The sequence below is a fragment of the Bemisia tabaci genome, chromosome 2 (assembly GCF_918797505.1).
Source record: "Bemisia tabaci chromosome 2, PGI_BMITA_v3".
Taxonomy (NCBI): Eukaryota; Metazoa; Arthropoda; class Insecta; order Hemiptera; family Aleyrodidae; genus Bemisia; species Bemisia tabaci.
Window position 1 is genome coordinate 75,964,304 of NC_092794.1, and position 25,165 is coordinate 75,989,468.

Genomic DNA, 25,165 nt, shown 5'->3' on the forward strand with positions numbered 1-25,165 from the left:
GGAGGGAGGGAGGGGGCAAGCACATAGAATGATTTTTGGTAATTCTAAGTAAACAAAACACATGGTAATAATAGAATTTAGGGACAGAGCTGCTATGGTCTTTAACGCTGGTGCTTTTATTTATCGAAACGGGGGGGGGGGGGAAATTATTGTGATCAATATGAAAATTCATCTGCAATTATTTGCTGAACATGGTAAATCTTGTTTAAACATTACAAATTAACATCTTGATCGTAACGGCATTCAGAACGAAACGGCATTTTGATCGAAGCGATATTTCAAAGCGGAACAGGTCTTGGAACGATGATCGAAAAAAATCGATCGATCGTTTCGGGGACAGGCCTACTTGCATGAGAATAAGAGTTCATGATTTTTGTGAAAACATGGTGATAAATTTTAAATATGATTTTTTAGAGAAAATCTGAGGTCAAATTCGGATTCAGCACATCAAAATCGTATGGGGCACCAATTTTGAGTGTATTAATATCTAAATGGGAAGCCGTAATGATGTTTAATCACCGAAAAGTGAATTGGAACCATACATTTAATGCGACAGGCAGAGGTGACGGTGAAAAGATGGTTGACTCCACACTCGGATGAAAGAAAAAGGTAGCCGTGATCGAAGGCAACGAAACGATGAGGAAAACAAGGTGAATAAAGAGAGACCGAGATCCGGGGAGCGGTACCGGCTGATTACAGGAATCAGGTGAGCGAGCGCCGCGCCGCGCCGAGCGGGTCGTAGCAGTGCATGAATACCTTGCCCGAAAAGATAAGACATGACGCGATTGAGGCGCAAGGGTGCCAATATGGTCTTGGACGACAGGAGGAGGCCACTGTCACTCTCAACACAACCAGTTCAAAGCAAACGGTCAAAAAGGTCTAAAAACGGACGTACGACTGAACGTCTGGCGAACTCCGTGAAGGGATGCACGGAAGCTAAAGGAATAAGATAAGAGACACGGTCGGCGGCTGATGGCGCCGCCGGCGCGAAGCAGATACTTAACGCAGTGAGGTTTCGATATGCTATGAATTTTATATCCATCTATTTCATTTTCATCAGATTAGGAATTCAAGGTTCCCAGAAAAGTTAAGTGCCGGAAATTCCCGAGAAAATATTTCGGGAACGTCTACCTCCGGCTTTTGAGGTATAAGTAATCACTGTGAGCAGGCCCGCCACATCTCATCTCGGGCCCTGGTACCAGTTTTAAGGCCCGCGCCCCAAGCACCGGGGGGAGGGGGAGTCCGAGGGCCACCCCATTAGAAATGTTTGAATTTATAAATCTATTCGGACGCGTTTTGAAGCTTCCATGACGAACTTTTCCATCAATTTCTGCGGAATAAGTACGCTTTTTTTTCTACTTTCAGCACAAAATACGCGCGAATTGTTGCATTCAAAACACCTGGAAAATGTTTATTTTTTTTTTTTTGGGGGGGGGGGGCTATGATACTATTTTCAATTCTAAAGGGGGCCAGGCCCCCTGGACTCCCCCTTAGTTTGTGTATGGCAAGGGAGTTGAGCCATGAGCCATTAAAGTCGAGGATGCCCTGACTGGAGACTCTTAGCATCTGACGACGGAAGAAAATGAATTGCAGTTACTAAAAATATCCTTCTGTACTGAAAATCTTGAAAATTTAAGAAGAATTCTACAGTACCCCAGCGTGTTTTTGAAAATTTATTCACCTTTTGCGAAATTTTTAGGGTAAATTTTTCACTTTTTCTAACGAAACAAGGGTTGCATGTGAATTCGTAGTGGTTTTTTACGGGCAGCACGGGCACGAGCCCCTTCCGGGACCCGGGCCCCGGTACCAGTGACCCAGTATCCCCCCCCCCCCCCTTGTGGCGGGCCTGACTGCGAGAGTGGATCAATTGATAGTACTCGGAATGTATTTAAGAGTGGATCTCAATTTCAACCGCAAATTTTTCCAGAAAAGCAAAGTGTAAACGTGTGAGTGTAAAAATGCATTAACTATTTGCTAAAACGAACGAATTATTTGGTCCCGATCCCGATTGTTTTTTAAACTAACGGCTCACGAATAATTTGATTCCGATTATTTCTTCACTTAACGCCGCACGAATAATTTGTTAGTTGTTTGCTGATAACTAACGAATTATTCGGTTCCAATTAGTTGTCGAATTGACGAATTATTCGGCTCCGATTAATTGTAGATTTGACAACCATGAATCAATCGTTAGTTGTTTGCGGACGATTGACGAATTATTTGGCTCCGATTAAATTGTAGATTTGACAACCACGAATCAATCGTTAGTACTGTTTGCGACGATTGACGAATTATTCGGCCCAAAATCGAAGCAAAAAATCGTATACATCTGATAAAGCAGTTTCGTAATGGAGCTATGGCTCCAGCCCAAAACTCCGACCTCCGGAGCCTAGACGAATCTGTTTTTCCAGGCTCCGAGCGCCGGATTCCTGCTAAATGTTACTTTTACTCAACTTCGGTTGCCGGAGCCGGAGCCAAGCCAAATATATAGTCTCAAAAGCTCCGGTCCGGAGCCGGCTCCGACCATGGAGCCTAATTTTAGCTCCGGACCGACGCTGGCTCCGGCCATGGAGCCACATTTTAGCTGTAGACCGGAGCTAGCTCCGACTGCAGAGCCTAATTTTAGCTCCGAGTTCGGAGCTAGCTACAACCTGGAGCCCAATCTGGGGCTCCGGGCCGGAGTTAGCTCCAACCGTTGAGCTAAATTTTAGCTCCGGGCCGAAGCTAGCCTCTACCTGGAGCCCGATCCGTGGCTCCGGCCCGGAGCTAGCTCCGACCGTGGAGCCTAATCTTGGCTCCAGGCCGGAGCTATCTGCGGCCTGGAGCTCGAGCCAGAGCTCCGGCCCGAAGCTAGCTCCAACCATGGAGCCTAATCCTGGCTCCGGGCCGGAGCTAGCTCCACCCTGGGAGCCCGATTCGGAGCTAGCTCCGGACCCCTGCCTATTATGGACCTCTTTACGTTACACTCTCAAGGGCTACGTTTCATGAAGAAGTAAAAGTTGAAATTGTCGCGTGAAAAGTTGATAGGCGTACAAAAAACATCGTATCCAATGAAGTCCTTTAATCGCGTGTAGTAGCAAAATTTGGCTCGCAAAGAGAGCCAACAGTCACTCGCCCGCGAGTGACTGGGGGTCCAAGGGGCGAAGCCCTCGGCTAGCGGCGCAAGCGAGCGTAGCGAGCTGAAGCAGCTAGTAAGTCCATTAAGGTGATAGTCTTAGCTAAAATCAGACGGAAAGTAGTGTAGCAATTCTTGTCATTCCTCAGTCTATCTCTTGAACACTTAGAAAATAATGTGCAATGGGACAGAGGTAAAGAATTTTTACAAGGATGTACAATGTGTATTTTACGTTAAATTTCAGGAGAAACCAAAAAGTTCTTTTCAGACTAGAAAAAATCATTTCTAAGGGGAGAAAAAGCTTATCAAAAACCGATTTTCAACTTGACAAAGCAAAGCTATGCGTGTAGATGAGTTCACCTAATCAGCAAACGCAGTTTCCGCTGCCTCGCTACTCCATGCGCCATCTGCGCCCGCCAAAAATATCGTTTCGTCCCACTTTTGGCACTTGCAAAACGAAGTATCTTTGCCATTCTAGGTAAAAAAAAATCTGCAAAAATTCCTAGAAGCTTAGTTTACTTCGGACTTTCAGTTAAAGAATTTTAGAGAATCCTAGACAGATGCCAGGCAGTGGTTAGTCAGTAGCACACACTGTCAATTACTTCCAAATAACGTCATTTCGTGCATTTTTAGGCATGACTGTTCCTTCCCTTCCTTTCTCACGCGTCATTACATAAGCTTCCAAAAACTATAACTGTCATCTATAAAGCGCCAGCTCACGTAGTGCTTTCGAGTGGTTTCGACGTGCACCCCTAATTATAAGGTGGATTAGTTTTATTCTATCGGCTCCCTTTTTAGTCCTTTTTCTTGAATTTTCCGTGCAAACAGCCATACTAGAGGATAAGTCACCATAGTTATCACCTGCATTACGAACATTCAATTTCATTTGCAGAAACATCTCATATCATTTAAGGGTTTTAACAATTTTCATTTTCAGAAATAATTACTTATTCGTTGCAATCTTTGAATTTTATTGAACTTTCACAGCAAGTAAAACTTTAGTGCTTCTCACAGTCTTTTGCATGGGCAGTTTTGCTTACCTATCTCCCTAGTGAGGCAGTCCTTTAAGTGTTTACTATTTTCTGTTCTAGAATCGGCCGTAAAATATAACAATGCCAACAAAATCTGCCATCTTGTACAGTGTTATTGCCCGGGGAACAACTATTCTAGCCAAGTATGCTGCATGCGCTGGAAACTTCACGGAGGTGACAGAGCAGATTCTATCAAAAATCAACCCGGACACAGACAAATCAACATTGTCTCATGGAAATTATCTGTTTCATTATGACCACGAAGACAGAATCACCTACATGTGCATTACGGATGACGTAAGTAACAATTGTCAACACTTATATCTGGCTACATAATTTCCTCATCACTTTTTTGGTGACACTTGGAAATGTCGGATTTAAAATATCAAAAGCAGGGAATGTCTAACAAAACATGTCCTCTGCTATCAATTCCGTTTTATAATGTTAAATGCGCACTTGTCCTTTGGTGATAAATGCCCAACTTACAAAGAGCTACGCCATACACAAAATTACCCTCTTTTGGGCCCACGAATTCGGAGTCTGCGAGAGGTTTTTTTCATCCTTAGGGTAATCCTCTACACGGAAGAAAAAAAAATTAAGATTGAGTATACGAATCGAAATATAGGATGGCAAAGTCCCTGATTTCCACTCATTTTTGAAGGTATTTTGAATTTGCATCCTGACTGTAACATGATACCTGATCTAGATATTGAAACGCAAATTACTGTGGTTATTCCAGCTATTTCTGGTGCAAGTTTCTACATCATTCACAAACGCTTTTCTAGTTTCCTGGCGGAGGGGGTTGTTTATACAGAGTGTGCACAAAATATGGACACTTGTTAATGTCTCGACAAAGGATGCAGGTATTGACATGTGTGTGTGGGTGTGTGTGTGAGGGTGGGTGGGTGTGTGAGGGTGTGTGTGTGTGTGTGTCGGTGAGGGTGAGGGTGTGAGGGTGTGTGTGTAAGGGTGTGTCGGTGAGGGTGTGTGTGTGTGTGTGTGTGTGTGAGAGGGTGTGTGTGTGTGTGTGTGTTGTGAGGGTGTGTGAGGGTGTGTGTGTGAGGGTTTGTTTGTATTGGGGGGGGGGGGGCCGCATGACCCTCCGTTTTCCTGTGGAGGGGGCGACTTTCGAATGGGAACCCCCATCGTGCGATACCTTGTCAGAAAGACTCTAAGAATAGATACTTAATTTCTAGCGCAAACCATAGGTTGTCATGTTTTACCGTTTCTCAATGGCGGCTGCTTTAAGCTCAAAATGGCGGAAAATTGAAAATTGATTTTTGGTCGTTAACTGGCCGACTTGGATGAAACTTGTGTAATGTAATTGATCGGAATGAAATGAGGTAACCAGATTCACCTGTTTTTTATGTTTTTGCTCACTACTCTTTGCAAAGTAGACCGCAAAATTAAACATTCTTGACTAAATATGCCTTGCTGCTCAGTGGGTTCAGGGAGAAAATTTTCTGGAGAGGCTGTTTACGAAACACTGGATCTCGGTTCCAACCATGGAGAGTTTTTGGATAAACTATGTTAGTAAGCAAAAACTTTTTCGACAAATGCTTTGCTGTACAGTAGGTCACAGTCAGAGAGCTTTTGTATGAGCTGTCCATCTAACTATGCACTAAAGCCACGAACATTCTAGTCACATGCCTTATTCGGAGCATAGGAGGTCTTGGACTGAAAATTTAATGCAAAATTTTTCATGGCATACTTGTACACCTGCAAAGGTATTTTCCTCCTTGATCCTCAAACACAGGTGGACATGAGTGTGATTTACATTTGTTTGATCAATGAGCTATGTAACCAAATCCTTTGCAATGCGCGTAGACAGACTGATTTTGAGGAATACTCTTGCTTTCTGCAATGAATGCAGAAGTCTCTGATAAAAGAAGAATGCGACTTAGCCCGCTTAGTGCAATAATTTGTAAGTGAAGTGCAGGTTTATTTAATATTAAGGCTCAGGAAAAAATAACGGTATCGGCCCAAGTCAGCCGTCTCTGATTTTTAAGAAACTACTTGGGATAGGAATTCACCGGCGAGTCCTCAAGAAAAAATGAAGGTAGCATTAATGTATCCAAGTATTTTTTGTCAACGATTTCATTCTAACATGTCATCCATAGGAAAAACACTATTTATATAAATTTTATTCCTCTTTTCTTTAGGAGTTTCCAAGATCGAGAGCTTTCCTTTTCCTCCGAGAAATCAAGAAAAGATTCCGTTCCACTTTTGGAAATAGAGCTGAATATGCTGTAGCATATGCAATGAATGTTGATTTTGCCCCTGTTTTGGCCAATGAAATGGTAAGAAATCGCTTTTCCTTCGTAGCAGCTATATCTATCCCCAGAAAATCAATAATTATTAGAAAAATATAAAATGAAAACAAAGTAATGATTTGATTACTGGTGTAGGACGTTAGATTTCAGTGTCTCTACCACCAACTCTCAGAGATTTCTTTCATTCAAATCCTTTGTTGATGGGTCATTTTCTAATAAATAAGAATTTTTGCTTTGAATGTAACTAACTAACTTTTTGAAATTGTTGTCCATAGTAGTTTTGAACAAAGTCAGCATGGGTTATGAGAGCTTTAATTAGTGATTATCATCAATGACAGCACCGACTTCAGGACCCTATAACCAGATATTTAATAGCTAACAGTGCATCGGAGTATCACTATGTTATAGCTTGTATCAAGATCTTTTACTCTGTTTTCAACCTGCCAAGATCCGACATTCCGTTCTGGAGTAATTTTAAATACCGCTAATACTATTTCTCCCTAAAATAGGCCTTCAGATTTTTGCTAGGGGTGTCAGAAAACTTTAAAATCTTAAGTAGCTATTGTTATAGTTAGGTAGTTGCAAGAATGTGCTTCCCAATGGTTTTCATTTCGTGATAAGACAATTTATTTCTCAATTTCATAGCGCAATGAGTATTACCAAGTCCCTATCTAAAGTTGCGAAGAATCTTATCATGGTGGCACTGCATTTGAAACATCATCCAATTTGAACATTTGTATTAAAAATTAAACTTAAACCACTTTTACTCTCTTAAAATCATAAATACCTCATAATACCTAGGCATTAATTTAATATTGTTAGCTAATACATTTTTTTTACTTCTATTTCAGAAACATTTTTCCGAGTCTAAAGACATAGATACCCTTTCAAGGGTGCATGGAGAGCTGGATGAACTGAAAAACATTATGGTCAGAAATATAGGTAAGCTTGATTTAATATTTGTAAATTATTTTTACGTCCGTATTAGTTTTCGTCAATTATTTTCATGATTTTACTCTGAATGGCATTATGAATCTCTTATTTTAGTCTTAAATGTAATGTATGGTTTCATGCCTCATCTTCCTCCCTTGAAGTCTCTTCTTAATATCTGTGATGTATAAACCTACAGAATGCACAGCCTGTGTACTGTTTAACTGTGTTAAAGTTTCCATAATCATACAGGGTGTCTGGAAATTAACGTACTTAACTTTCAGGATCCATTTTTCGGCTCAAAATATGACTTTTTTTCCAAAACACTTATGCCCAAAAACGCTTCATAAGTGAGCAATGCGCTTTCAAAGTTGTCATTTTTTCTCTTTCAAATTGATGTAAATCCGTGTTATTCAGTCGCAAGTAGCTGAAACAATGTGTAGAGGGGTATTTTTTAGCTCACTGTTCAATTTTTGTGTTTTCAAGGACGCACGTCTTTGGAAAATTATGTTACGCGCGTTCCCGAATTTTAAAATTGCGATAACTTTTTTGCTAGATGATATTTGGGAAAACGCATTAAGGCACATGAAAAAGCGCAAAAAATCAGGACCTCAATGTACGAGGGACTTTGAAAATCCTGAAGCTGTCGTGACGGCTTTTCTTTGCTCCTTGCTCTGTAGGCAATTTTCTTATAGTCCCGACAGTAAAAATTGCCTATCCAGCAAGGAGCTTCGAAAATCTGGAATTTTTTCATAGCTCTGTTGCGTCGAAATGACTCGTTTCTGGAAAATTTTGTGCAGTACATTGAGGCCCTGACTTTTTGCGCTCTTTCATATGCTTTAATCCGTTTTTCCAAATATCATCTAGCAAAAAAGTTTTCGCAATTTTAAAATTTGGGAACGCTTGTACTTTCTGTAGACATACGTCCTTGAAAAAACAAAAATTGAACAGTACGCTAAAAAATATCCCTCCACTCTTAAGTTTCAGATACTTACAACGAAATAATGAAGAGTTACATCAATTTGAAAGAGAAAAAAAAGCAACTTTGGAAGCGTATAGCTCAATTATGAAGCGTTTTCGGGTATACGCGTATTGGAATTAAAGTGTCATATTTTTAGCCGATAAATGGATCCTGAAAGTTAAGCATGTTATCTTGCGGATACCCTGTATATTAATTTTCAACTTTGCTACATTTACAGCTGTGATATGGGTTGCACTCATTGCAAATCGCGTTTGCGGCAAAGTTGCTGAGAAAAAAGGATTTGCAAAAACTTTTTGGTAGGGACCTATGTTATAACCTTGTAAAATTACGCAAAAAGTTTTGCCTGTGGACAAATTTTCAGATTTTTAGCTAGGATAGCTAGGATGTAAAGTAAATTCTGCGATTAAAAACTTCTTCTACTAGCCTACCACGCACTAGTCGAGTCTCATATAAATTATTGTATCAATACTTGGTCATGCGCGAGTAATAAACAGATAAAGAAAATCTTTATTCTCCAAAAAAAATCAATCAGAACCATTCTGAAACTGAAGCAAGACACATCATGCGGAGAACACTTCATAAAAAATGAGATATTAACATTACCAGCCAAAATAATTATGAATCACCTAAAATTACTGGCCAAAAGGCTGAAGAGAGATAAGGCAGAGACACATGGGTATGGCACAAGGTATCGCCAATTAAGCATTTTATCAAAGAACGACGCATACCTCACAAAGGCATGGAAATTCTTTAATAGATTGCCAAATATCGTAAAAGAAAGCATATATAAACCAACATTCTGTAAGCTGGCCACAAGACATTTAATAGTATGGCCAAAGACCGGTAGAGGTGCTCTAATGTGGTGTCCGGCCGGCTGCATGATGTCTGCTGGATGGGGGATGTGGTCCATGTGGTTGACGGGAGCGGAGTGACTTGAAGTGATGAGGTCACGACATATATAGCCGTGGTCGAGACTGCGTCAGCCAATCAAGAGCAAGCATGGGCTGCATCGCCAGAGGTGAGCGGTGATTGGCCGCCGCAGTACTTCCCTGCGGTTGAGACGGAGTCTCTGTGGGTAACGGTTGGAGAAGTGAGTGGTGAAATTGGATGTTGGAGTGGTGACAAGATCAGAAACTGTTTGTAAAGTGGATGGGAAGTTGAGGATTGATTAAGTGATGATAGAGAGTTGAGAATTGATCGAGTGAAGAGAAGGATGGGAGGTGTATGTCAGCTTGCCGGGGAGCGCCATTCAACCCGGGTGACAAACGTTTGAAGAAATGTTACCATCATCTTTCCGGGCAAAGAGGTTGATGCTCGGGACAACAAGTTGGGAACGTGCTGTGTTCTGCGGCAACTTGCTGGAGCGTGTTGATCTGCACGGCGGAGAGGGATGAGACGATGCGGTGAGGCTGGATCCGTTCAATTCTCATGCTAAGATGACCGAATTTGACTGTTCCAGTGAAAGATTTGAGTGGTTGAATGCTTGAGTACAGATGACATGAGAGAAGGCCGTACGTGTTCTTGAGGTGAGTTTGCTTGTGTGAAGTTATTCAGAAGGATGAGCGTATTCACGTCGGAAATCACCAATATGGCCAAAGACCGGTTGAGGTGCTCTAATGTGGTGGCCCTGAACAGGGCCGTTGGAATGGGGCAAGCCGGCCGGCTGCATAATGTCCGCTGGATGGGGGATGTGGTCCATGTGGTTGACGGGAGCGGAGTGACTTGAAGTGGTGAGGTCACGACATATATAGCCGTGGTTGAGACTGCGTCAGCCAATCAAGAGCGAGCATGGGCTGCGTCGCCAGAGGTGAGCGGTGATTGGCCGACACAATAGCAAAATGCCCTTATTCAATCAATGAATTTTTAGATAAAGATTTGTGAATTCTCATTATGAGAAAAACCGTTTACGAATATAATTGTAATAATATTAATAATATTGAATAATCACCCTAAGACAAATTGTATGTAAATATGTTTATATAAGTATCTTTATTCTGAAAATGACGTTTTTGTGAAGCCAAATGTGCCAAAAGCAAAAGAATAAATAAATCAAATCAAATCAAGAGCAGAAACGAAACAAATTAATGATTTTGGTCATCAATATCACATCACAGTACAAGCAAAAAAAGATTTCATCAGATTTTTAGTTTTATACTACCTTCATGAACTACCACAAGCGACCATCAAAAACTGTTTCTTTATTTGTCAGGCTGAAGTTTTATTCTCTGCATACAGATAACGTAGCAATGAGAGGTGAAAGACTTGAACTATTAGTCAACAAAACTGAAGATCTCCAAGCAAGCTCTGTTAATTTCCGCACTCAGAGCCGGTCTTTACAGCAATCTCTATATTGGAAAAATGTCAAATTATACATCATGCTAGGAGGAATTGTTTTTGTAAGTATGATTTTCCTCTCATGACTGGTTTGGTTTGTGTGTTAAGTGAACCTCACTTTAATCGCAGGTTCCAGTTCCTTCCATGAAGATATTAGCCATTCTGTCAACATTTTAACACTGTTTTTCCTCAATTCACACCCATCATAACTAAGTATTCAATACTAGGGAAGGCAGCCATGCTTGAAGGACGTCAAATTTTCATGTACACCAGGGGGGGGGGGGGGGTATCCTGTATCCAAATACAGAATTTATCATGTATAAAATACATGTATCTAAAAATTCGTATTTTCTATATATCTCAAGTGTAGTCTCTGTGTTTACTCCCAGGGTTCTCTGCTGTCTCTTTTTATGTGAAAATCACAAGTTAATCATTTTTGCCCCTAACTATTTATACGGTTTTTAGAGGAATTTGCGCATCATGAACAAAGGAGAGCATTATAATCTTGGTGCTAAGCATAGTTTCATACAGGGTTATCCAAAAGTCACTGACCACCCCTGTAACTTTTTTCAAAATTGAGATAGAAGTTTGAAACTTTGGGAATGTTCCTCGGTCTAAAGTAGCGACTTTTTGGTCCCCCCAAAATTTTGGGGGGCGGCCTCCCTTAAGGGGGGCGGGGGCTAACTTTTTTTTTTCAAATGGCAACCTCCCCTTTGTGATACCTCATTCGAAAGATAATAAAAAAAGAAAATTTTTGGCGCAAACCGCAGGTCAAAATGTTTATTTTTGACAAAATGGCGGCCGGTCAAAGTTCAAAATTGCGGAAATTTGGCATCTCCGTTGTTTATTGACGGATTGGTGTGAAACTCGGAGTTATAGGGTTTTTTGAGATGAGAAAAACGATTCTGGCATTGGTTTTCCAGAAAAGTCAGTCTTTTGCAAAATGGCGGCGGTCAAAATGGCGGCCTAGAGCGGGAAGTGGATATTTAGGCTGCATATCGTTGGATTTGCATGAAACTTGGTATCCGGGGGTATTTCGGCACGAGAAGAACGAATCTTTCACTGGATATATGAAATTATGACAAATTCCAAAATGGCGGCGGAAAAATGGCGGGAAATCAGTTTTACGGCTGTTTACCGATGGATTTGCATGAAATTCGATATCCTGGCGGTTTTTGGCTGGATTAAAAGGAATTTTTCATTAGATTCTTGAAATATCAAATAATTTCATGCTAATCCATCGGTAAAGAGCCGTAAAACTGATTTCCCGCCATTTTTCCGCCGCCATTTTGGAATTTGTCATAATTTCAGATATCCAATGAAAGATTCGTTCTTCTCGTGCCGAAATACCCCCGGATACCAAGTTTCATGCAAATCCAACGATATGCAGCCTAAATATCCACTTCCCGCTCTAGGCCGCCATTTTGACCGCCGCCATTTTGCAAAAGACTGACTTTTCTGGAAAACCAATGCCAGAATCGTTTTTCTCATCTCAAAAAACCCTAGAATTCCGAGTTTCACACCAATCCGTCAATAAACAACGGAGATGCCAAATTTCCGCAATTTTGAACTTTGACCGGCCGCCATTTTGTCAAAAATGAACATTTTGACCTGCGGTTTGCGCCAAAAATTTTCTTTTTTTATTATCTTTCGAATGAGGTATCACAAAGGGAGGGTTGCCATTTGAAAAAAAAAGTTAGCCCCCGCCCCCCTTAAGGGGGGCCGCCCCCCAAAATTTTGGGGGGACCAAAAAGTTGCTACTTTAGACCGAGGAACATTCCCAAAGTTTCAAACTTCTATCTCAATTTGGAAAAAAGTTACAGGGGTGGTCAGTGACTTTTGGATAACCCTGTATACAAATATAGAGACTATCATGGAAAATCGGGGTCCCAAAACAGTGAACCTCTTTTGAGGAAGGTTTCATGTAGAATCTACGGTCATGGTAATTTCCATACCATACTTGAGAAAGTGGTAGAATTACACACCCCTTCACTCACTGGCTGTTCACAGCTGAAGGAATGAAGGTAGATCAAAGAGTAAGTAAACTTGCACAATTAGGGAAAAGTGGGGGGGGGGGGGGGTCTGGGAAAATCTATCATGATGTTGAGGAATAGTTATCGAAATCCATCGATATACCTACTAATGTGTATTAACACTGAACAGCTTGATAGTCACCTGGCAGTGAATGTAAATATATACTTTAACTCGAGCAGATACATTTTAAATATGATATCTAGATACATTTCAAATATGATATCTGGATACATATGAAATATGTATCTTGATATGTATCTGATACATAATAAAATACAACAAAAAGAGCAAGTTAACATGTCATTTGGATTCTGTATTTTATATGTATTTTTCAGTATTTATTACATATTTTATACTTATTTGGATACGTATTTTTGCCTTATCTTGATTTGTATTTTATAAGGTATTTTGGCTATTAGGGGCAGTGTAAACTGATATTTAGTAGTCCCCTCCCGCCCTCAAGTTAATAGCCGAGGTGATTGTCATCTTGTAAAATTGTCAATTGTTGGCGCCCGAGCCATGGTGCAGACGCTTGCAACATTAAGTCTATAGGAGTAACGATCCCGCAACCAGATTATTGGAACTAAGACAAGGCATAGCCGTATTTTAAATATGTATGCAATGTATTTCATTGCAATGTCTTATCGCGCTGCTTTATACTCTCAATAATCGGCCTGCTGGAAAGAAGTTCTCTCCCAGCGTCAATTTGAAACAAGTCAAAAAAAGCCAAATGAGGTATTAATAGATTAACAGGATGTTATAGTAGTGCTGGGCTCACACTTTTCTGCAGGGAATTAAGGCTAAAAAATTCCAAAATTTTAATTTGTGCCAATAATTTGACCTCTTATGAGTATGAGTCCAAGACTGAAGAGGGAGAGTGTTCTGCGCAGGTAGATGTATCGGTATAATAAGTTGGGATCTTGCCAAGAGAATGTTTTGGGTCTTTTTAGACTTCATTAGTAGACCACACTCATCAGTGAGCTTAGCTGAGCATCCCGCAGAATCTTAGACGGCATTGAAACGCCGTCATGGACGTGAAGCTAGGCAAGACAGTAGAGTGCGATCTCCGCGCCATCTGCCATCACTGCTAAACAACTCTCAGGATAAAACAAGAAAAACCCCAAAAAATCATAATCAAACAGTTTCAGATGCATACATATCTAGACCTAACTGCCGGTTTCTGAACAAGAAAAGCACATCTTCCCGACAAGCAAGAAAGAATATTTTATTTTCCTGCAGAATAGGGTGGACTCTCCATTATTCTACCATCTTGTCATTCCTTACAGTGTGAGCCACAATTGTAGTGTTTTTATTTTTTAGCTTGCAAGTAAAAGATTTGGCTTGCCACAAAACTAACCCAAAGAAACCAAATGAATGAAAAAAATGTGAACAAATCTACTAATTTATTTTAATTTTTATCCATCTATTTTAATTCATTTTAGTGTTTATACTAATTCCAAGTGTCTTTTTATCACATTCAGGTGTTTATTTATCTTTTCTTGTGGTCCTTGTGTGGCGGTATCTTTCTGGGCGGTTGTTTTGGATGAACATCATTCTGGCATTGTCTTCTGTCAAGCTTCAAGACAGAAAATATATTGTGATACATCAAGCCCAGTCTTTACAAATACTTATTGTTTGATTTCATGCTACATAACATGTACTTTAAGCCTTTAATGAACCATCATGGGGTATATTCAAACTAAAGCAAATTTTTATATAATTCTTTTAATGGCTTTTGGATGCACAGACAGTTTTTCCTGTTCTTTTCGCTTTGTATGTGATTACCTTTTGAAGGAGATTTTTTCAACACGGAAATGTCCTCTAAGGCTTTTGTTCTATTTTAATTCATGGTGTCTAGGACCTGGAAAAACTGGGTTCCATCAGGAAAGGGGAAGATCTAGGAAAACTACGGAATTTGTCATGAAAGTGATGCCAAAAACTTTAAATTCCTTTCCTTTCGTGTCCAAAATGAAATTATTCTTAAAGCTGTTGTTTCCGAATAATTCCCGGTTGATTTGACTTTAAAGAATTAGACAAAAGATGAAAATGTTGATTTTTCCCACCAACTTGGGAAAATAGTTTTGTTTACTTTTTCAAGAAATATAGGGGAATTTGAGAGGAAATCTCAGGTTTTCCTCAGGGAACATTCTGTGGAAATCAGAGAATATCAAAGGGATATCACGGAATGAAAAAAATCGAGAATTTTAGACACCATACCATTATTGCAGAGCTCTCTCAAGATGTCTTTTAGCATTGTAGCTATTTATAAATTAATTTGTATGGTTAATGTACAGGTTTATGAATAAACTTGTTAAAAAAAAAATTATTACTGAAGCAAATATCTTTAAGCACAGCCTTGTGCGGAATTCTAAGAACTTATGAAAGCGGTAACTTGTTACCAATTTTACACAGGGTGTCCCAAAAGTCCGGTCCACCCCTCTTATATTTTACTCATAATTCATATTTTGTAACGAAACTTCCAGTATGTTCACGGACTAAAGTGAGCTACTTTTTGGGCCCACCATAGAGGGAGCTACGGACCCTAACTTTTCTTCTCCAAATGTTAATTTCCCCCTGTCCCCCCTTCTGCGACGCATCAATTGAAAAAGAATACCCAAAAAAAGGAGGTTTTTTGTGGAAACCGTAAGTTAAAATCTTAATTTTCGACCATATGGCGGCCGGTCGAAGTTCAAAATATGGACACAAACTGGCTCTCTTTGAATTCGGAACATTTTCAAACTTTCGAATGGGTGGTGAGTACCATTATAGGGAGAGTAAGGCCACTGGCCACTAAGTCATGGGTCTCATAAAGCAAGGTGCGCTTGAAATCACTTTAAATGCGACTTGAATGTACATCAAAAATTCAAGTTGGAGGTTGTAGTTGGGTACTCCCTGATTGGTTTTTAGGCAGTTTCGAAATAGGTTGTCGGAGCTCCTCGAAAAATAATCGCATTTTTGTGGTTTTTTAGGGGTAAAATAGGAAAATTGGCCTTAGGGCGACAAATTAAACCCCCTCTCCCTCATCCTTGCACTGACCGATCTGAATTTTTAGTATGTTTTCACCTAGTATAAGATGTGACTTTTCTGAAATTTTCATGCCCATTCACAATTTTTTGCCCCCGCGGCAGCGTTGCCAAGTTGCGGACTCCAAAATATCGAATTTGATGATAAAATGAAGGTTTCGAAGTGTGATTTCCATTCAAATTAAAAAATTCTAATCGTAGGATGTAGTAGGGTACTGCCTGATGGGTTTTTGGCCAATTTCGAAATGGAGTGTTTGAGATTTTTGAAAAATTATTGAATTTTTGTGGTTTTTTAAGGGTAAAATAGCACACTGGGCACGGGGCGGCAAATTAAACCTCTTCTCTCTCATCCTTGCCGTGACCGATTTGAACTTTTAGTATGTATTAACCTGGTATAAGATGTGACTTTTCTGAAATTTTCATGCCCATACAAAATCTTTTGCCCCCGCGGCAGCGTTGCCAAGTTGCGGACTCAAAAATATCGAATTTGATGATAAAATGAAGGTTTCGAGGTGTGATTTCCTCCAAAATTTCACGAAAAATGTGCAATTTGAGAGTTTTCGATAAGATTAAGCATATTTGAACAATTTAAAGTTGCAGCGTTGCCAGCTTCACGATTTATAATTCGTCAAAATGATCCAAATCGCGTTACAACCTCAAGGTCTGGATTTTTATTTCGTTTAGAATTGGTCATTACGGTTCTTCTGTACTCTATGCATTTGAAAATTATGCCATTACTTACTTGATGGGTGCAGCTAACTCAACAAGAGAGACCCATCAAGTAAGTAATGGCATAATTTTCAAATGCATAGAGTACAGAAGAACCGTAATGACCAATTTTTATTATAATTTGTCGCCCTAAGGCCAATTTTCCTATTTTACCCCTAAAAAACCACAAAAATGCGATTATTTTTCGAGGAGCTCCGACAACCTATTTCGAAACTGCCCAAAAACCAATCAGGGAGTACCCAACTACAACCTCCAACTTGAATTTTTGATGTACATTCAAGTCGCATTTAAAGTGAGTTCAAGCGCACAGTGAAAGACTCTTAGGACAAACAAAAGAATGGCGCCCACCTCAGGCAACGAATTGAACACGTCTATAGCTGACCAGTGCAAACTCTGCATAACACATTGATATTGATTTAGGTTAGACTCACTTGGGCTCACACTGCAAGCTGCCATCTAAAGTAGGGAGAAAATGCCGACTTTAGCGCAGTAAATTATCCAACAGCGTTGCATGATTGTGCAGAAAAATACGAATTAAATTACAGTGTTGTATAGGGATTATCGTTCAATATGGCAACGCTGTAAAAAGAAAGTATTGCATGTTGCCCCTTCAATATGCGGGTTATGCAATGGTGTAATGTAGCCCCTTCAATGTACGGTTTATGCAATGGTGTATTTTTCAAGATGGCGCAACAGCGTTGCCGCGTGTGCATGTAAATAAATGATTTATTTATTGGTGAAATTGTGCAACATTGCATTTTACAGTGTTGCCAGATGGGGCGAGAAATTAGTTGATTTTTTCGATACAATGTTGCCAGATTGTGCAAGAAAATTCGGATTTTCGGACTTGTAAAATATTTCAGTTTCGAGAGACCGTATCTTACCATATGGGTCGGTATCAGATACTGTAGATTAGGGTCTGATTCGGTAAAATTGAAAATTTTTCGGAAAATCACCCTCGTCCGATCCGCCGCGGATCGATTCGATTCTTTTCCATTATCGAAGATCGGAAAACTGTACGGACCGAATTTCGATACGAGTTTTGGTTTTCGAGATTTCGGACTCGTAAAATTTTCGGCTTCGGAAGACCGTATCTTACAGTATGGGCCTGGTATCTGATACTGTAGATTAGGGTCTGATTCGGTAATTTCCATTTTTTCAGTAGTGTGCGCTTGGAATGGATATTGCAATGTTCAACAGTTTGACGAATCAAAAATTTTTTATTGGATAATTACAGTTACAGTTTAAAAACAGTTCGCGTTTAGGAAACGCACTAAAAACGTGAGGGTTGTCAACCACAAACATCGATTCCTTCTCCGAACTTTAAATCTACACTTATGTCATCGACTTTCCGATTGTTATTTTTCCGGGCCATCCTGATGAAACGGAACTTGCAGTCGGATGAAAGGTACTTGGAGTACAGGTACGGTGCGGAGCAAATGAGCGCCAGTAAACTCAAGATGAATAGAAGAACATCCGTCAAGGTAGAGGGTGCGCATTTGATTTCCGGACAGACAGGGCACATTGTGATGTTTGCTTCGGATGAGTTTTCCACCAGTGAGGATTTCACTCCAACAACAGCAATGATGATGATGGTGATGAGAATTATTTTATCAATCATGATTTCTTCCTTGCGATACTGAGAAGAGAATGCATACTATTTATACGAAATCCAACTGCTAGACCCGCTCTCCTCTCTCTCTTGTGTATAATGCTATGCGAATTGCACTCAAAAGTCTACCTATCTTCCAGTCCTCTTCGTCTACTTTCTTGTACCCCTGCTTTAGGAAGTAAATTATTTCGTGCTCGTCTGCGACACGTTCTAGGAGAAGGCAAAATCTTTCCGTTATCTCAACTAAGCCGTAACACCCGACGGGATCGGAAGTGTCTATTGAGCTGAGTTTAAGATGGTGGAATAACTTGTCAGGAAAAAGGAGTCGGGCAAACTTGTTCAAAAGCTCTGCTCGTATTCCTGTAAATTTGAAAGTGAGAGCCTCATATACCATATCCAAGGTGTTCATCGCTCTGATCGATTGTGATTTGAGGGTTGGAGCGTCCATACTTGACGAGTTCTTGTTTTGAAATGATCGATCACACTTCCTCGACACTATTTATACGTTCCCCGACTCGCATTGATAATTTTCCCACTTGTATGAAAGCGTAGTTTTATATTGCGACTACAAATTATGACTACACAGTTAGGACTCAACAGTGACAGGTGATGAGTGCACTTAAGACGATAAAGGGAAAAGTAATCTCAAGTACACTTGAGAAAATTTAGCACTCAGACAGACTCGAGTGGGCGTTATCGAGGAAGAGGCACTTAAGTGGTGGATAACAATGTTGCAGCGTTCGAGTGCACTCGAACCACTCTGGCTGATGCAACTTTCCCGCCTCTTGCATCAGCTACTCGAACCACTCTGGCTGATGCAACTTTCACTTGCAAGAGGCGAGAATGTTGCATCAGCCAGAGTGCGATAAGACTCTTATAAAAAGTCAAGCGCAGTAGGTAGGGGAATCATTATGTCTTCGCCTTCGTGGATAATAGTTTCGCCGCCAGCGTCCCCAGTGTCCAGTGCTAACGTAATCGACCTAATCGAGTCGGACAAATTATGACGACATAGTTTGTCCGAGTGAAACCGAGTTTGGTGATTATCAAATACTACTATATTTACTCCGTGGTAAATTATAACTCTACATAAAAGTGTAATTTATGTTACGACTTATGACGACATAGTTTGTCCGAGTGAAACCGAGTTTGGTGATTAACAAATACTACTATATTTACTCCGCGGTAAATTATAACTCTACATAAAAGTGTAATTTATGTTACGACTTATGACTACACAGTTTGCCCGAGTGAAACCGAGTTTGGTGATTAACAAATACTACTATATTTACTTTGAGGTAAATCATGAGTCTACAGTTTCTTTCCGCTCGGTGAGGAAACTATATATATTTACCTCCGCGTAGAAAACTCGTCAGTCTCACTTTTGATGATATTGGAAACCCTCGAGCTTATTATAGTATTCACATGTTCACTCTGAAATCTTTTCAGAGAACAGAATCTTACAAACGAGAAAATAGTGTTGATTTTCTGTTCTGACGAAATCAGAAAATCTCGAGCTTATAATAATATAAAACTTTGAGCTTAAAATAGTATTCACTTGTTCGCTTTGAAATCTTTTCAGTGAACAGAATCTAGCAAACGTAAAGAAAGTGTAAGTTTTCTTTTCTGACCGACTCGGAAGACTTTGAGCTTAAAATAGTATCTTTATCATGGCTGCTCAAGAACAGAATGTTGAAACTTTCATCCAATGTGATATTTGTGATGAATTTTATAAACAAGGTGAAAAGCATGAACATGGTGCGGAACAAATTAAGAAGGAGGAGGGTATCAACGATGAAACGCACATTAAACAGGAGCACAACGCGCTCATCCATTGTGATCATTGTGATGAGTTTTATGCGGAGGGAGAGAATCATGAGCAATCTTCCGAACACATTGAAAAGATGTCCACCTCATCACCTACCGATGACAACAACGATCAAGAATATTGTGACACGTGCAAGATCTCATACCATAAAAGAGAAAAACATGAAGAATCTGCAAGTCACATAAGAAATTTGTTCGAGATGAAAGTACCGATTTTTCAAGTCGAGACTGCTTGTCAAAGCAGGTTGAAAACATTTTTCGTCACAAACCTCCAGCCAGAGATTCTAATCTTCGATGAGTACCTACAATCGGTTAAAGACCTCATGAATGAAAAAATAAAAGAAGAACTCACCGGCGAGGCATTGAAGGTTAATATACTAGTTTACGCCGAGTACGAGAAAGCTGACGATAAGGACAAGGAAGGAATGCAGTTGAAAAAGTTTAAGACTAAAAACGAAGCTATTTTCGCGTCAACGGATCTGGACGAGTATTATGAAAAGTTCAGGGCCAAGATCAATAAAGAGTCATTCGATTTTCACATGAACGGATCCGGGTGGGTGCTGAAGAAGATACAAGATATGGAGCTACGTGTCAACCGCTATTACGCGTTACATCGAGGAGGAACGTACGTTAAGCTGCCATTTTCGACGAAGCATGTTGTCAATGTAAATAACGGTGCATTAAACGATTGTTTCCTGTACGCAATGTTGGGAAAGTTTCTCCCAAGGGATGCGAAGGATAAGCAACGTCCGGAAAAATATTTAAATCTGTTCGATCGTTACGATTTCTCGGACGTTCGATTCCCCACAAGCATAGATGACATTATCAAATTCGAGAAAAGGAACAACGTATCGGTTTCGGTATTTGGGCTCCGTGAGAGTTTGGTGTCCAACAAGAAAAAGTATAAAGTTTACCCAATTAAAGTTGCCGATCCGGAAAGAGAGGACCACACCGACCTACTATGTCTCTCAACCCCCGTACCTTTAAGTTACCATTATTGCTGGATCAGTAACTTTGAACAACTTGTAGGAAAACAGTTGACAAACCATCAACATCGTATCTACATCTGCAAGAAATGCTTTACACACAAGAGCTCGATGGAGGAATTGAATCAACATAAAGTTCTCTGCTCTTTGGTAAGCAAAGACGCATTTCTAGCTTCATTTCCAGACGAGCGATACCTCAAATTCGAAAATCACCACAAGGAAATAAAACATAATTATGTAATTTATGCAGACTTTGAAGCCTACTTAGAGCAAATTCATGGTGACTCGGAACATCCAGCGTCTGCGTATAGGCGGCACATCTCAAATTCTTACGCTTACCTCCTCGTCACGGAGGATCCCGAATTTAAAATGACGGAACCGAAACTGTACCGTGGCGAAGAGGCACATATCAAATTTCTGGACGATATAATCAGTCTCGTAGGAAGAATCAGTGAGAGTTACAATGACAAAGAGAGTAAAATAATAATGACACATGAAGACCGAGCCTCATTTGAAGCGGAAAATAGGTGTGGACATTGCGAGGTGGATTTCTCACAACCAGGTATCGTAAAGGTAAGGGATCATGACCATCAAAAGAGAGCGGGAGGGAAAACAAGGTCCAATTATCGAAAAGCCTTATGTTCAAATTGCAATCTTATTTTCCGACATGAGAAATGTGTTAGAGTCGTCCTGCACAATGGTAGCAGGTATGATTTCCACGAGGTAGTGCTGGCTCTGAACAAATATCCTCATCGCGTCGAAATAATACCACACACGGAGGAAAATTACATCAGTATGACGGTCCATCTGGGAAACAGGTTTTCGATCAAGTTCATCGACTCGTTCCGATTCCTCCCCGCATCGTTGGATAAACTGGTTCAGACGATCCCGCGCGAATCTTTCGTTCGCACGAGGAAGCTCACTCGCACAGACAATGAGTTCGACATGGTTTGTCGGAAAGCTCCGTTCCCGTACGATTACGTTGACAATCTGGCCAAGCTGAACGAGACGCGTCCACCACCGCGAGAGGCTTTCTTCAACACCCTGACTCAAACGGACATCTCTGAAGAAGAATACGAACGGTTTCTCCAAGTTTGGCAAACTTTCAATTTCCGTAATCTCGGCGAGTATTCAGATTTCTACTTGCGACTCGATGTGTGCCTCCTCAGCGATGTGTTCGAGGAGTTCCGACTCTTTGGAATGAAAAACTATGGTTTGGACTGTGCCAACTACTTAACACTACCCGGTTTCGCTTTCGACGCCTTCTTAAAAATAACTAATGTGAAAATTCAACTCTTCAATGATATGGATATGGTATTCATGATTATGAGCTCGATCCGAGGTGGGATAACACAGGTGGTGAAACGGCACGCTCTCGCAAACAATCCTTTGATACCGGATCAGTTTGATCCTAAAAAACCAGTGAACTATATACAATACTTGGATGTGACGGCACTCTATGCCCATACCATGAGAAAACATCTCCCCTACGATAACTACACTTGGGTCCCGGAAGGAGAAGAGTTGCTAACTCTGGCGAAAACTATAATCAACCATCCCGACGACGCTACTTTCGGGTACATACTCGATGTAGATATTGAATATCCAGAACACCTCCACGACCTGCACAAGGACCTTCCGTTCTTGTGCAAGAACGAAATACCACCATCGGGAGCGGGGAAATATACGAAACTATTGACGACTCTAGCTAATAAAAACAACTATGTTATCCACTATGTAATGTTGAAAGCAGCGCTCGGTCAAGGATTAAAACTCCTGCGCGTCAACCGGGCCATCAAATTCCGTCAGGCTCCTTTCTTGGCACCCTTCATCGAGCTGAACGCACGGTTGAGACGGGACGCTACGAATCCGTTCCACCAAACGCTCCTGAAACTGTGCAGCAACGCTTGCTACGGATAATTTATCGAGAACCCGTTGAAGCGGAAGAATATTAAATTAGGCACAAACAGCAGACAGATATTGAAAGCCATCTCACGGGTCGATTTCATAGATTGCACGATTTTCGCAGAAGAATTGGTAGCAATCCATTTACGGAGAACAGAGGTCGTCATAGATAGACCAATGATTGTTGGTTTTTCAATCTTAGATCTGAGTAAAGTACACATGTATCAATTCCACTATAATCACATGCTTAAGAAGTACAATCCCGACCAAGTTCAACTTCTCTATATGGATACGGACTCGTTCATTTACGAGTTGACTACACCGAACGTCTACGATGATATGATGTCAGATCTACACTTTTACGACACCTCCAACTTCCCAGAAGGTCATCAATGTCGCAGCGCGACAAACCGTAAAGTAATGGGTAGTTTTAAGGATGAAACGGGTGGAATACCCATTGCTGAGTTTGTCGCGCTGCGACCCAAGATGTATGCGTATCGTTTTAGCGACGGGGAAACAGAGAAAAGGGCAAAAGGGATATCAACACCAGTGGTAAGATCGCTAAACTTTGCCAATTTTCTCACAGTATTAAAAGATCCTGAATCGAGAATGACCGCCTCGATGCGCAGGATCGGGGCGCGGAAACACCAACTATACTCCTTCGAAACTAGAAAAAGAACCCTCTCTGGCTTAGACGATAAACGTTGTATTTTAGAAGACGGTGTTAGCACTGTTCCTTGGGGTCATCGTGACATCGACGACGACGATCCTTGCATGGTGGATGAAAGTTGCGGAGCCGAGACCGAGTTGAGAAAAATCCTCGCTGTCAAACAACCTCGTATAAATAGTATAAATAAATCTGGAGAACCGTCAGTTAAGAAACCTCGAATTGGAAAATAGGAACATCCTCGCTGTTAAACAACCTCGTATAAATAGTATAAATAATTCTGCTGGAGAACCGTCAGTTAAGAAACCTCGAATTTGAAAATAGTAAAAGTGCAACTAACGGAACGAACAAATGATGGCTTGTCTCGATGTACAAGGTTTTTGGAGCCAAGGAAATTTCATCGTCAAAGAGTTTGGTCTTGTGGACATGAAGTGTACTGAAACTGAACTCTATTTATTCAAACCTCCGTTCCCGAGCAGCATGTTGAGCGCTAAAGACGTTGTGACAAACAACTGGTTAACACGCAATTATCATCACTTGGAATGGGAAAGCGGGTTTCTCGAGTACGATGAATTCACTTCAAAAATGAATAGCATCGGGAACCGCTACGATGTCCTTTATGTTAAAGGTGAACAAAAACGAAATTTCATTAAGGGTTTCGTGCCGAATAAATGTATCGTTGTAAATTTGGACACTAAAGATTGTCCGTCCTTGCGACTATTGGCTCGTTGGTCGACAGCATATACGTGTCCTTTAGTACATCCATTCTGCGCTATGTCGAACGCATTCCGATTGTGTATGTGGATGTCGGAATCTTTCTATCGTGATTATTTCAAAGATGAAATCATGCAAGAGCAGGAGAAGATTATAGTGGCAGACGAACAAAGGAATCACCCCGATAATAATAAAGGAGTAGTAGATGAAAAGTCAGATTGAACGAACCGAAATATTGCGGACGAAAAGTGAAATCATCCGTGCTTAATATAGCAGACAAATCGTCGAATCAACCCGACTTAATATATATAAATGGCACACGAAAAGTGGAATCATTCGCAGACGAATTATCGAAGCGAAATTTAGCAGTCGAAAATTGAAATCATCCGTGCTTAATATAGCAAACAACTTGTTTCACTCGAAATATTTAGCGCACGAAAATTGGAATCGTCCGTACCTTGAAAGAACTGACGACATGGAAGTTTTCAACAATTCAATCTTGATCGTCAAGAGCTGACTGTAAACGCCCGCTACAAGATGAACAAACTCATCAAAATACCAACCAAGTACGGGATCACCGTTGCCGCCGATATCATCTTCGAGAATCATCATCGTCGCCTCTTCCTACCTTCGCACATTACGAACCGTTTGACGGACGATGCAATTCAGGATATCAACGCTGGATCCTTCGATCTCATCTACGAAGGCCCGATCGGAAGAACATATAAATTCGCACTCGTTCCAAACGTTGCAGCTTGATTTATATTGTATGTCATGTTTGTATTCTTTGTAAATGATGTAATGGTTGAAAAAAAAAATAAATAAATAAATAAATAAATAAATAAATAAAATAAAAAAAAAATGAAAAAAATAAACATGTTATTTTTTTTTTTTATTTTTGCTCAAGATCAATCCAATTGCCTCACGGTTCCGTGCAGTAGTTCGTACGAATACTTCACAGGTGTGATCAGAATCACCTGGGCTGTGGTGTTGGCCGAGAAATTCT

The 25,165-nt window shown here is 40.5% G+C and overlaps 2 protein-coding genes across 5 annotated transcripts in view; one reads left to right on the top strand and one right to left on the bottom strand.

The window, feature by feature from the left end:
• Positions 1-25,165, bottom strand: part of b6 (pentraxin-related protein b6) — a 270,110-nt gene that overhangs the window by 50,012 nt on the left and 194,933 nt on the right. The window lies entirely within an intron of this gene.
• On the top strand, positions 4,207-14,820 carry Vamp7 (Vesicle-associated membrane protein 7). 3 transcript variants are annotated; one of them, XM_072296304.1, is made up of 5 exons: positions 4,207-4,443; positions 6,309-6,446; positions 7,271-7,361; positions 10,567-10,727; positions 14,181-14,820. In XM_072296304.1, the coding sequence occupies exons 1-5, from the start codon at positions 4,228-4,230 to the stop codon at positions 14,244-14,246; spliced, it is 672 nt and encodes a 223-aa protein (XP_072152405.1). In that variant the 5' UTR covers positions 4,207-4,227; the 3' UTR covers positions 14,247-14,820. The 3 variants fall into 3 exon arrangements, with proteins under 3 accessions (XP_072152405.1, XP_072152407.1, XP_072152406.1); XM_072296306.1 differs by lacking the exon at positions 14,181-14,820 and having other exon boundaries at positions 10,541-10,661; XM_072296305.1 differs by lacking the exons at positions 10,567-10,727; positions 14,181-14,820 and adding an exon at positions 9,791-9,825.